This window comes from Osmerus eperlanus, unplaced genomic scaffold (genome assembly GCF_963692335.1).
Source record: "Osmerus eperlanus unplaced genomic scaffold, fOsmEpe2.1 SCAFFOLD_719, whole genome shotgun sequence".
In the NCBI taxonomy this organism is placed as follows: domain Eukaryota; kingdom Metazoa; phylum Chordata; class Actinopteri; order Osmeriformes; family Osmeridae; genus Osmerus; species Osmerus eperlanus.
In genome coordinates, this window is record NW_026911336.1 from 1 (window position 1) to 12,535 (window position 12,535).

A 12,535-nucleotide genomic window follows, 5' to 3' on the forward strand; every position below is an offset into this window, starting at 1 on the left:
AACCTAAATTAATCTGCAATTGGAATTGTAAGTTAGAATGTTCAACTGCTGTTCATGTGCAGTGCAGGTTAGGGTTCAACAAAACAATTACAGCAAGGTCATCTCAGCAAGGTCATCTCTGACGGTACGAGGACAGCGGAAGCAGAACAGTGGAGGAGGGAAGGGGGAAACACCCTCTGACCCCTAACCCTCTCATGAGAGGGGATCTGGAAGGTTGGATGTGGAGCAGTGATGGTGAGGGGACGCAGAGTAGACTGAGAGGAGAAGCGGACAGGAACTTGCATGTCTTTGACCACCATGGCGTCCTCCATGTTGCCCTCGGCTAGCAGGACTTTGATCAGACTGTTGTAGTGGGCGGGGCCCAGAGTCACGCCATTCACATCGGCGTCCTTCAGCACGCCATAGGCCTCTAGAGAGAGAGACAGACAGAGACAGACAGAGACAGAGAGAGAGAAAGGGCAAGACGGAGAGAGACAAAGAGAGGGACAGAGAGATGGGGAGAGAGAGAGAGAAAACAAAGACAACAAGCATCCAAGTTTGAGTTTTATGGACCAATGGGAGACGGACCTCCTTCCCTCATCAACCAACAGCATCTCCCTGCCAGAAGCCGTTGATCTGCCTACCTTTAGCCATGCCCTTCTTGCACAGGGTGAGAATGCGAAACTTGTGGTCGTTGCTGTTGTCAGTGAGCATGTTGGGTGACTTGGCAGCTCTGACCTCCGTCCCCTGAGCCTCAGCCTCAGGGCCGGCCTCTCCCTTCGGGCTCTGCTCGTACCACACCTGGACACACAAACAAGCATGAGCAGCCGAGAGTCAACGGCGACAGCAATACTGCCCGCATGTTTTAATGGGAGGGCATGGCCTGCAGGACTGTACCATTGTACAGAAGCTAACCAGCCCTCCACCATTACCATGCAATGTGCTAGGCCTGTCCCTGGCAATTCGTACGTGCCTTCCTGTGTGTGTGTGTTTGTGTGTGTGTGTGTGTGACAGTATGTAATGTGGAGAGTGCGTGTTAGGGCGATGTTCAGTCACCCTAATGGCCGTCGGGGGAGGGGGTTAAGTTGTGCTGGCTGGGGGCAAATTAGACCGGGGTAGTCGAGAGAGGAGGAGGATGCAGGGGGTGACAACTCTGGAGCCCGTGAGGTCACCGGGGTCATCTCCGCGGGCAACAAGCCTTCACTTCCTGTCTCGTCTAGCCCCGGGGCTCCCCCCCCCCCCAGCACACATCCACCCAAATGGAGAATAATTTATTCCACCGCGAATGCTTTTAAAGATGTAAGGAGGTGAGGGAGCAGTCATGAGGGTGGAACGTTCCGGGCTCTGAGACACGGCCAGGCTGGGAGAGGAGCTTGCAGACCGTGACCGAACAGCGGCACTCAGCCACCACGAATGAGTCCGGCGTCAATCACAACCACTGTGGTTGTGATTCCCACCCTCAGATCAAAATGCATCTCAACCCGCCTGGAATCTAAATCCCACTGCATGTAAGGAACAGGGGGGGTTACAACCATACAACAACTGGGTCAAGGGTCATGGTTGATCCAAACCGGGCTCCAATGTTCATACTCCCAGAAGGACTTTAGTGCTCCTACACAGATGTCGTAGGGCCAGATTGAACCCAGTGGTATTTACCTCAGGCACCTGGAAGGGCACCTCCTGGCCGTTGGTCTTGAGGATGTCAGCCAGCAAGCGCAGGGTCCGGGGCCTTGGGATGATGTTCTCCTCCTGCATCTTGGTCCAGGTGGCCTCTGCCTTGCGCCAGTCGTTGGTGTCCCCTGGGGGGGAGAGAGAGAGAGAGAGGACAGTAATCAGTGTGCGTCCAGAGAACATGCGCCCACACGCACTCACAGGGGGGCAGAGAAGGGGGCAGAGAAGGGGCAGGAGAGGCGTGGCGTGCTGAGAGAGAGCAATCAGTCTGCGTGAGCGTCTAATCTGGTCATCAGACGAACACTTAAACACTGGGACTCTAACAGGCCGCAGATGTGCTCTGAGGGCTTTAACTCGGACAGAAACAGCTCAATTCCTCCAATCAGCGATGTAATCTAATCACACTGCCACCCCCTCACTGTCTAACCCTGACCCCTCGCACTGCCACCCCCTCACTGTCTAACCCTGACCCCTCACACTGCCACCCCCTCACTGTCTAACCCTGACCCCTCACACTGCCACCCCCTCACTGTCTAACCCTGACCCCTCACACTGCCACCCCCTCACTGTCTAACCCTGACCCCTCGCACTGCCACCCCCTCACTGTCTAACCCTGACCCCTCACACTGCCACCCCCTCACTGTCTAACCCTGACCCCTCACACTGCCACCCCCTCACTGTCTAACCCTGACCCCTCACACTGCCACCCCCTCACTGTCTAACCCTGACCCCTCACACTGCCACCCCCTCACTGTCTAACCCTGACCCCTCACACTGCCAGCCCCTCACTGTCTAACCCTGACCTCTCACACAGAAACACCCAATGGGTATCCAGCACGCACACATGTGACTGCGTACACGGAAAGACAAGACACTGAGACACAAACACACACACACACAGTCCCCTGAGGTGTGTGTGGAGTGACCAGCCTGTTCACTATTCTGGGTAGTACTGAAGCTAAGGGGGTTACACCAGGGTCAGAGGAGAGGGTTAGATTGGGTGTGGGTGGGGCGGGGGTTCCAGACAGGTAACTGAGTTGAGCTGTTAGTCATGGGGTCATGCCAGGTGTACTTACTGCAGAGTCGGAGTATGTAGCTGTACATCTCGTCACGGTCACACTCAAACAACTTTGCGGTCATGTCCACCATGTTTTCCAGAGCCTCCATCTGGAGGAGACACACACACATCAGACTGGTGTGTGTGTGTGTGTGTGTGTGTGTGTGATGAAGGTGGTAGTACAGGGTTCGATGTGTAAGTGCATGTGTCTCACTTTTTTGCCAGAGATGCATTTCTGGGCGTACCACTGGAACCTCCCGGGACGAGCCCTGAGCCCAGGAGTCTGGAGGAGCAGGAAGTTACACAGGAAGTTACACAGGAAGTCATCTGGTAACAACACTTCCTGCTAAATCACCTAGTAACAGACTCGGTTGACTCCAACCACCATGCTTCACCCCCAGCGCCAAATTCAACACAACGCACAAACTAAATGTAACTTTCAGTCTTTCAGTGCAGCTCATAAATTGATGGGGCATGGAAAGGCGAGATAGTACAGTGTGGTGCTGATGAGAAAGCATTCATGGTCAAATATAATTCATTGTCAACACATCACAAGGGCCTTTTAGGTTAAGTGTTACGTATTAATGGCAGATATGGCATTATGATATGGAGGATAGGATATAGGCTTGTGTGGATCTGGCCTGATTGGGGAGGTGTGTGTGTGTGTGTGTGTTGGGGGGGGGGGGTTAGCAGTGATCAGGATTTCATCAGGATGCTGCATCAATCTTTAGGAGTTGGTTGCCCCTCCCCCGGAGCGATCACGTTCCTGTAATCCTGCGACGAGCAAGATCTCCAACTGCCTTAATCTGGCTGGGAATGGAGATTGCTCAGTCTCAATCCCTCGAGGGGCCCTTTACCGGAGCAATATCACACTGGCCCCTCCACTCCAGCCTGCCGGCCTCGCGCATTATGTTCTTACACAACCAGTCAAAAGGGACAAATTAAAATTTGTTCTCTTCTCCATGGCGTCTAATCTCCTTAGTAAGTAAGACCGAGAGAGTGGTACATCCTTTTTTTTTTTTCCTTCTTTTTTGTATATGCTTTGCTTCTTAAATCTCCCAGCAGCCACCGCCAACCCTGGCCAGGGATCTAAGCCCCCCGGGGCAAATCTTCCCGGGCACAGGCTAAACCCACAGGGATCAAACCACACACTCACACACTCTCCCTTTTCACTTCCAGCCTTCTCCGGTCCTCAAAAGGACATCTAGGTCAGATTATTAAGACAATCTCATGCCTGCCTGCTGCTTTGTAGCTTTCACAAATCAGCCCTCTTTCACTAGACAGTCTGAAGGCCTGAGTGCCAAAACAGCCTTGTATCAAACACACACGCGCAAGCAAGCAAGCGCAACAAAAAAACCCACACACAAAAGGCTACTCAAATGGTCCTCATGTTCCTCCCTACATTGTCTCAATTCTACATGTTTAAATGTGATCTGCTACCTACACGGACACAGCTACCTGACCCCTCCAAACCTTCCTCTCTCTCTCTCTCTCTCTCTCTCTCTCTCTCTCTCTCTCTCTCTCACACACACGCGCACACACGCACACACGCACACACACACCTATCTAATGGCACCCACCCCTCAACAATACCACCTAACCTGGACCATTTCAGAAATTTGCCCACATTTCTCTTGCATTTCATTTAATTACCTGCAATTAATAACCTCGCAATTATACCAAACATGAACCTGCTGCTAAAGGCACTCGAGACTCAGAGACGAACAGGTAGAGGTGGTGTGTGTGTGTGTGTGTGTGTGAGAGCTGTACAGAGATAGATGACAGTTATCAGTGACCTCATCTGGCCTCACCCAGATTGACTGAGATAATCAGTGGGTCCCTTTGGTGAAAGACTGAGAGCTTGTTTGGCTACAGTGACCTTCTACACCACACACACACACACACACACACACACACACACACACACACACACACACACACACACAACCTCCATCAGGCGCACACAGTTCTAATTCTCCATCCCTCACTTTAGCAGTAGGCTTTTCCAATTCAAGAGCGCTTGGGTTGGGGATGAGACTACAATACTCACTAAACACCAAGCCTCCAAGCGCGGTAAGCCCTCCCACGCTTAGGTCAGGATGTCACTCAGGGACGCCCGCAACCCTTTAAGTCCCATTGTGACGGGGATATTCACGTCCGAAATAAACAGCGTGTCGACACTTAAGAGGGTTTGGAGCCATCATAACAGCTCCAAATCCAAGGACAGAGTGTGTCCCCACAAGCTGCTGAGAATCTCTGAGTGTTACCGGTCATCCACAACTCCTGATCTCCTGTGTGAAACACAGGGTTGATCCATATTATCACTCCTCATTCAGATAGATATAGAGAGAAAGAAAAGATAGGGCCCAGATAAAGAACTGAATGACAGCGCTTCCTGTGGTCTGAACAGGCATCTTAACATCGGCCACCACAGTGAAGCGTCTGTGACGTCGAGGCTGGCTGGAGGGCTTTGGAGACACGACAACAGCTGAAACTATCCTGACTTTCATAGAAATAGGAAGAGAGGAGTGACTGGCGATGTGGAAAGGTGGTCCAGAAACACACACAGGCAAAACACACAGACAGAAACACACACAGGCAGAAACACACACAGGCAGAAACACACCCAGGCAGAAACACACACAGGCAGAAACACACACAAGCAGAAACACACAGGCCTCAGCACTAATCCATCCCTCCGCCAGCGTGCATCCAGCCAGTCATCTCCAGGTGGACTGGGAATTCAGACCAGAGATTAGAATGCTTGGGTAATTAAACATCTGAATGGTTTAGTTCAGAACAGTGTTTCACTGCGGAGGAGCACACTTCTGGGTTGTGTGTGTGTGTGTGTGTCAGGGGAGCTGGCTGAAAGTGGAGGCAGAAGAGTGCGGGCACAGAACAAAAGACATGGAAAACGACTTGTGTCTTAGTAACGGCGCATGTTGGGAGCTCTCCACTGGGAGATCCCGTCCAGTCCACAGAGACCCTCTCCACTGAGAGATACCATCCAGTCCAAAGAGACCATCCCAGTCTAGACCAGAGAGACCACCCCTGTGACCAAACCCCTCCCTGAAATACACACACTGCGCCACTTCAACTCTCTCCTGCAACTTGGCCTCCTCTTCTAGAACCGTTACACGTCACATCTACCTCACACAAACCCTAACTCACACACACACATACAGATGTGTAGCGCACACAAACACACTTACACACACTTACACACACACCAGTCCCACTTGGTAGCATGGCCCATTGTATTCCTCTGAATGGAATTAGTTCAGATTTAGGCCCGATCTCATTCGGTGGTGAAAGTTATTACTGTGTTGTAATTAAAGCCTTTCATAGCCGGGCCGTCACAATGTGTCTCACTGGTCCCACCTCGATGATTTTGCGGGCCTCGCGGTAGCGTCCAGTCTGCATGAAGCCGAAGAACAGGTCGTACAGCATTGTCATCTCACCACGCTCCTGGCTCACAAAGTCCATGGCTGGAGAGAGAGAGAGAGAGAGAGAGAGAGAGAGAGAGAGAGAGAGAGAGAGAGAGAGAGAGAGAGAGAGAGAGAGAGAGAGAGAGAGAGAGAGAGAGAGAGAGAGAGAGAGAGAGAGAGAGAGGGAGAGAGGGAGAGAGGGAGAGAGAGAGAGAGCGAGAAAGAGACATGAAGGGAGGGTGTGAAAGTGGGGGAACAGAATGAAACACACAAGTTACAGGCACAAACACGCACATGGGAAGATATGCACACACACATGTTCGCTCTCTCTCCTTCTGCATTCTTCCACTCCCTATTGAACAGCTAAGCCACCTGGCTTTCTGAGCCCTGAACTTCTCAAAGAGCGTCCGTCAGCACTTCCAGCTCTCAATCCTATCAGGCTCTGGCCAGGTGGAGCCAGGTGGGAGCTCATCTGCACACACACACACACACACACACACACAGAAGGACTTTAGTGTGTGTGTGTGTGTGTGCTTGTCTGGGGATAATTGTCGGTTTCGTGTGTTTGGTCGCATGTGTAAGTGTACTGCTGATCTTTGTGTGTGTGAGTTTTGTGTGTGTGTGTGTGTGTGTGTGTGCTCCAACCTCTACATCTGGCCTGAACCTGATATGCAGAGATGAGTGTGTGGAGCGGGTAAGCTGATTCAGAGCCAGCAGTGTGTGTTTTTAGGTACAGAGATCCCAGACTAGAGCAGAGGAGGAGTGTGTTTTTAAATAGGGGGACGTTTCCACCTAAAGAGGGCATCATAGGCTTGACCCCCCTTGTGGCAATGCCCCTCTCAGGGGTGAGAGTGGAGGGCGGGGTATGCTATGTGTGTGGGTGTGTGTGTGTGTGTGTGTGTTTGGAGTGGTGCTCGACACACGCAGAGGTCCTCGCCTCCCCAACACTCCACACCCACTCGCCCCCCAACGCGAGGCAGAGTTAACCCTGCGGCCGCCCTCGTGTCGAGAGCGCCACACTATTAAATTCATGATCGGAGCTCCGTCCTTCAGAGTGGCCCCGGGCCCCTGCTCTGAGCAGCGCGCTCTTTAATAAAGATCACCACAGGGGGTGGCAGGGGATGGCTGACCAGCGAAGCCAAAGGCCCCAGTGGCTCATCACTCCATCACTGCTTCTCACACGTGTGTGCGTACACACACACACACACACACACAGGCACTCATATGACGTAACGCACTGACAACTCTTCATGCGCTCTTCAAAGACCCTCCACACCCTGGGAGAGGGTGGGTAGAGGGATGGATGAGGAGAGATGGAGGGGGATGTGGAGAGATGGAGGGATGAGGAGAGATGGAGAGGGATGAGGAGAGATGGATGAGGAGAGATGAAGAGGGATGAGGAGAGATGGAGAGGGATGAGGAGAGATGGATGAGGAGAGATGGAGAGGGATGAGGAGAGATGGATGAGGAGAGATGGAGAGGGATGAGGAGAGATGGATGAGGAGAGATGGAGAGGATGAGGAGAGATGGATGAGGAGAGATGGAGGGGGATGAGGAGAGATGGATGAGGAGAGATGGAGGGGGATGAGGAGAGATGGATGAGGAGAGATGGAGAGGGATGAGGAGAGATGGATGAGGAGAGATGGAGAGGGATGAGGAGAGAGGGATGAGGAGAGATGGATGAGGAGAGATGGAGGAGGCACCTTTCTGCAGCTGCTCGGTGTCTCCCGTCTCCACCAGGGCGACGATGATGTCATGGATACGAGGAAGCTGACCGTACTGCTTCTGACACTCTGTGGCAGCATCCAGGGCCCCAGACAGGTCCTTACTGAGACACACACGGACACACACAAAAAGAGGGAAAAAGGCCGTCAGAACGTTACAATTAAACATGTCCAGCTCTATGGAGCCACAGACAAGTCTATTCCAAGCCTTGACCTTTGACCTTCCCATACAGAACACTGGGACCTGCAGCAACAAAGGGGATCTTTTCATCTATGACAGATGGAGCAGGAGATGAGTTCTTATACAAGAGCCACCCACACACACCCACTCTCACACACACACACACACCTGTCTGGCACGGCTAATGACTGGAGAGAAAAAGGAGAGATGACCTCTACTGATCTTTAGCCTCTTGCTTGTATCTCAATTCTGTCAGTTTCCCGGGCCTCACCCCTTCCTCGCTGACCTCACCCCTTCCTCGCTGACTTCTCCCCCCAGCTGCGGAATTAAAGGAACATGGCAACAAAATGTGCCCCCCCCCCGTTCCTCCTCCTCCCTTCCTCTTGACAGGAGGTCAGATGGAGAGATAAGAGATTGAGAGAGAACGGGGCGTCGGGGGGAAAACCACTCCAAACCTTCTATTGTTACTGTGCCTCCGTCAATGCGCTGATTGGCTTATTACCATGCCAATCAAACAGAGGTCAAAGCAGATAGGGGCTCGGCTTGGAGGCTGAGGTGAGGGGGGCTGTGGCGGGGGGGGGGGGGGGGGGGTCAGGAAAGCGAGCGGGAGGGGTGTGTGTGTGTGGCGGGGTGGGGGTGGTAGCAGGTGTAATTTCTGAAGTGTTTTAAACTGTTGAGATTATATAGTTGGGGCCCAGAACCATGTCTAAACCCACCCTACACGTGAAAAATATGAAAGCGTGACCTTGCTGTGGGGGCCTCAACAAGGCGGTGAGAGGGGGGTGGAGGGGTGGAAAGGGAGGATGGAGGAGGGAGGGAGGGCACCACACACACAGGATGAGTGATTGAGTCGGGAACGTCAACTGGACTCTCAGGCAATCGCTTCTAATTGAAATGAAGAGGCACAACATTATTCATCAACCGGGAGAGTCAAGAGCCAATTCAACCAGCAGCTCCTGATTGAACAGCACTCAGGGGCGAGTGACAGTAACAGCAACAGAGGAGAGAAATTTAGAGATTCAGTTGTGTTTGTGCGTAGTGGGTGCTGGGGGGTGTTTGTGTGTGTGTGTGGGGGGGGAAGCATTTTTGGCTTTAGCAAAAATAAAAATAAAAACACACACAAAAAAAAAGCTTTTGCTTTGGAGAGAAACTTTCCTGGAAATGAATCCTGTGGACGTTGGCTCTTGTAGTAGCAGGTGTGTGCACCACAAGAGCAGACCGCCTCTGGAACGAAGCACTGTGATTCTCTGTGTGTCCTGAGCCAGAAAACCAGGTCTGAATAGCTGACTGATGGTTTAAACCTCTCTACCTCCATCCATTCCGATCATCCCACTCCTCCAACCTCACTAGACCCCTTCTTACGGGGGAAAGAACCCCCCCCCCCCCCCCCCCGTCAGTTGAGGAAAAGCGACCGGCATCGCAATTATGCCCCCTCTTCCCCTCCAGAGTGGAACTAACCATGTTGAAGGCTTCATAATTTCCCCTAGGTACAATTTAGCTGTCACTTGCGTTACGATTTCCTCAAACACGTCGTTCCCCCCCCCACACCCAACCCTCCGTTAATGTCACCAACTTTGCATGTCAAGCACTTTCCAACCAATTAAGTTGTGAAAGAAGGAGATAGACCAAAAAAAGAAGAGGCAAGTGCTTTACCCAAAGAACCTGAAGGATTAGACAAGAAAGCTCATTTCATTTCATTCCCTTCTTCCTCGCCCCTCTCCCCTCTTTTGTTCCCTGCAGACTGGAAGACCTGTTATCACACCACTGTCCCTCAGGAAAGAGGTCTGGATCTAAGGATCTGTGTGAATGTGAGCGCGCCAATCATGACATTTCTAGCTCGCTGAGTGTCAGGTTGTCACGAGCCTGTGCGAGCGCACACACACACGAAATGCAGCTTGCTCCATTCTGTCTCCTCACTTGAGGTAGCCTATTTATCTGTCCCACACTAGTCTACGTCGGAAGAATAGATCGCTAGGGAGTGGGAGTTCTTCTGCGGAGTTCTTCCTGCGCTGCTCTCCATCTCCAAACAGCAGTCTGCTGACAGCTCTCTTCCTCCTCCTCCTCTTCACGGTCTGTCTATTCATCTGATCCCCTCCTCTCTTTCTCACTGCACAAGAACAGCTCCTGCCATCCTCCCTTTGTTAGGCTCATTAGCATCCGGGGCGTTAATCGTGGCTATAACTCCTGAGAGGCGGTTAGCCTAGCGGTTAGCCTAGCGGATAGCCTTTCTCTGCAGCGCGGGGCTGAGCCCAGGCTAACGGTAGGAACGCGCTGACGGGCTGTCAGCGCTAATCTGGGGGAGAAGTGTTCATTAAGTCATTACTGCTGACACAGTGATGAGACAGTGGCGGGAGAGTGACACGGCGCTTTGTCCTCGCGCCGCGGAAGACGCCGACGCTGAATGACGGAGAGAACAGTGGGTGCGGGAAGGGGATGTGACGGAGAAAGGGAGGAGAAGAGAGAGGAGGGGTGAGAGGGAAGAAGGGGGGGGGATATTTGGACGGATAAGTAGAGCGATTAAAAATGAAAGATGACGTTAAAAAAAAGAGGGGAACGAAACGTGAATAGAAAGAGAAACCTGACTCTCTTCAGAAGCCCCCGCTACCCTGACAGACGGGTAATGGTGGCTTTTCTCTACCTTTCCTTTTTACACGCTCGATGGTTACAGTAAAAAAAAAAAAGACAATCTACCAACTACAGAGGAGGAGAGAAGGAGGGAGAGAGACAGAGAGACAGAGAGAGAGAGAGATCTCTTCCTTTGTTTTCATAGCTGCTAATGAACCTGGGGGGGGAAATTACCAAGCTAATCTCAGAGACGGCAGCAATTAACGTGCGAACCTGGTCGCTGTGTTTGTGGAGCCGTGACTGACAGCAAAACAAACAACCCCAGGGGGGCACGCAGTGTGTGTGAAAACAAACTGTGTGAAGGTGCACAGTTGGCCCCCCTTTCTCTCCCCCTGCATGTAGGGGTACATTAAGGGTCAGGGGTGTGCGTGTGAGTCGGGGTGTTTGTGTAGGTGGGGGGGGGGGGGGCCTTCTTGCAGAGCACTGCACGGCTGTGGCAAGTCCAGCAATTAGTGCTCGGTACATAATTAACATGCAAATGAGATGATCTACTTAAAAGCCGTTCTGACAAATAGACCTGAATAGAGGCCCAGGGGGCGGGGCTATAGGGGCCGTGAGGCCAACGCTCAGAGAAGCCTATTTGCATATTAGCGTTTTAGCGAGAAGGCATTGATAGCCATCGCCGGTAATGCTAGCAGGACTCTGCTTTATGGAAATGAGGGAGAGGGAGGTCATGGTTAGGGGGGGCAGCAGCTGCTGGTTGATCTCCGCACACAAACAAGCACAAAGCAGTCCTGTGACCCCCCCCCCCCAACCCCAACCATGTTACCCCCACACCCAGCCCCTCCCAGGCCGTGTCCAAATCCTCTCTCTGTCTGAGGCGCTGACCCAGAATGCACCTCTGGTCATGATCGTCGGGACAAACTGTAGAAGGCGGGCTGGCACCGATCCCAGGGCCAATAAGGACGCAGAGTCGGGGGGGGGGGATAAGAGCGTCTGCTGAATTACTAAATGTTGTGTGTGTACACAGTCTTGTATGTTCTCACCTCTGCAGGTAGGCGGAAATGAGAGGGGAGCAGAGGTTGGCAGAGGGCTTGGCCAATCCCAGAGCGAAGATGGTGTCCTGGAGTCTCCTGACCACGTCGGGGCCTTTCTCCTTGGTGGCGTTAAGGACGTGGAACATCAAGGTGACGGTGGTGTCTGTGATGGCCACTTCCATCTCCTTCATCTCCTTCAGCATGTCTACCGCCTCTGCAACGGAGGAGAGGGAGAGGGAGGGGAGGATAAAGTTGAAGATGTTCGAAAGGGACAATACATTTACAAACTCTAGGCCGGTTATACCCCCTCTCGTCTCTGGAATCCCCACATGAGTATGAGGGTTAGGGAACGATACGGCGTAGGATGCACAGCCAACTGTGATATCTTTGCACAAAAGACAATCCTTATCCTAAGGGCTACACTCTTATGTGGCAGTTTGGGAGAGTTTTTTGAGCCTAGTATCCATTCTCCCAAATGAGAGAGAGAGGGAGGGAGAGAACAAGTGAGAGAAAGAGCAAGGAGGGAAAGAGGGAGAGAGAGAGAAGAGGGGATTAGAAGGAGAAAGAGAGAGAAGGGTGTGTGAATGTGATAAAAGGCCCCTTAGATAATTTCATGTGGGGAAAACAAACTGCTATTAAAACAGCATTTTGCACCCAGCAGGGATGCGAATCTGGCCGTATAATGCCAATTCCCAGCTAATTGCTACTTGCATTTCTAAACGAGACTACAATTACCGGGGCCCCACAATAGGGGCCGTTTTTTGTCGTGTCCGTGTGGAAAGCGTGGAGGGTAAATTATAGGTATGCGCTGGGTGCCCGCCGTGCCCATCGCCATGCCCTGGCGGCGGGCACGGGCGCCACACGGCCCCGTAATGGGTGCTTTTTAGCGGGCC

At 52.3% G+C, this 12,535-nt stretch overlaps 1 protein-coding gene across 1 annotated transcript; it reads right to left on the reverse strand.

The window, feature by feature from the left end:
* Positions 1 to 188: 188 nt before the first annotated feature.
* On the reverse strand, positions 189 to 11,851 carry LOC134015926 (leucine-rich PPR motif-containing protein, mitochondrial-like; the record flags this gene model as incomplete). The annotated part of the gene is made up of 8 exons (XM_062455414.1): positions 11,652 to 11,851; positions 7,839 to 7,963; positions 6,089 to 6,195; positions 2,922 to 2,990; positions 2,727 to 2,817; positions 1,636 to 1,778; positions 624 to 780; positions 189 to 409 (listed from the first exon to the last, which is right to left on the reverse strand). Coding segments are annotated over exons 1-8 (1,107 nt in total), but the record flags the coding sequence as incomplete, so codon positions are not given.
* Between the last annotated feature and the right edge of the window lie 684 nt (positions 11,852 to 12,535).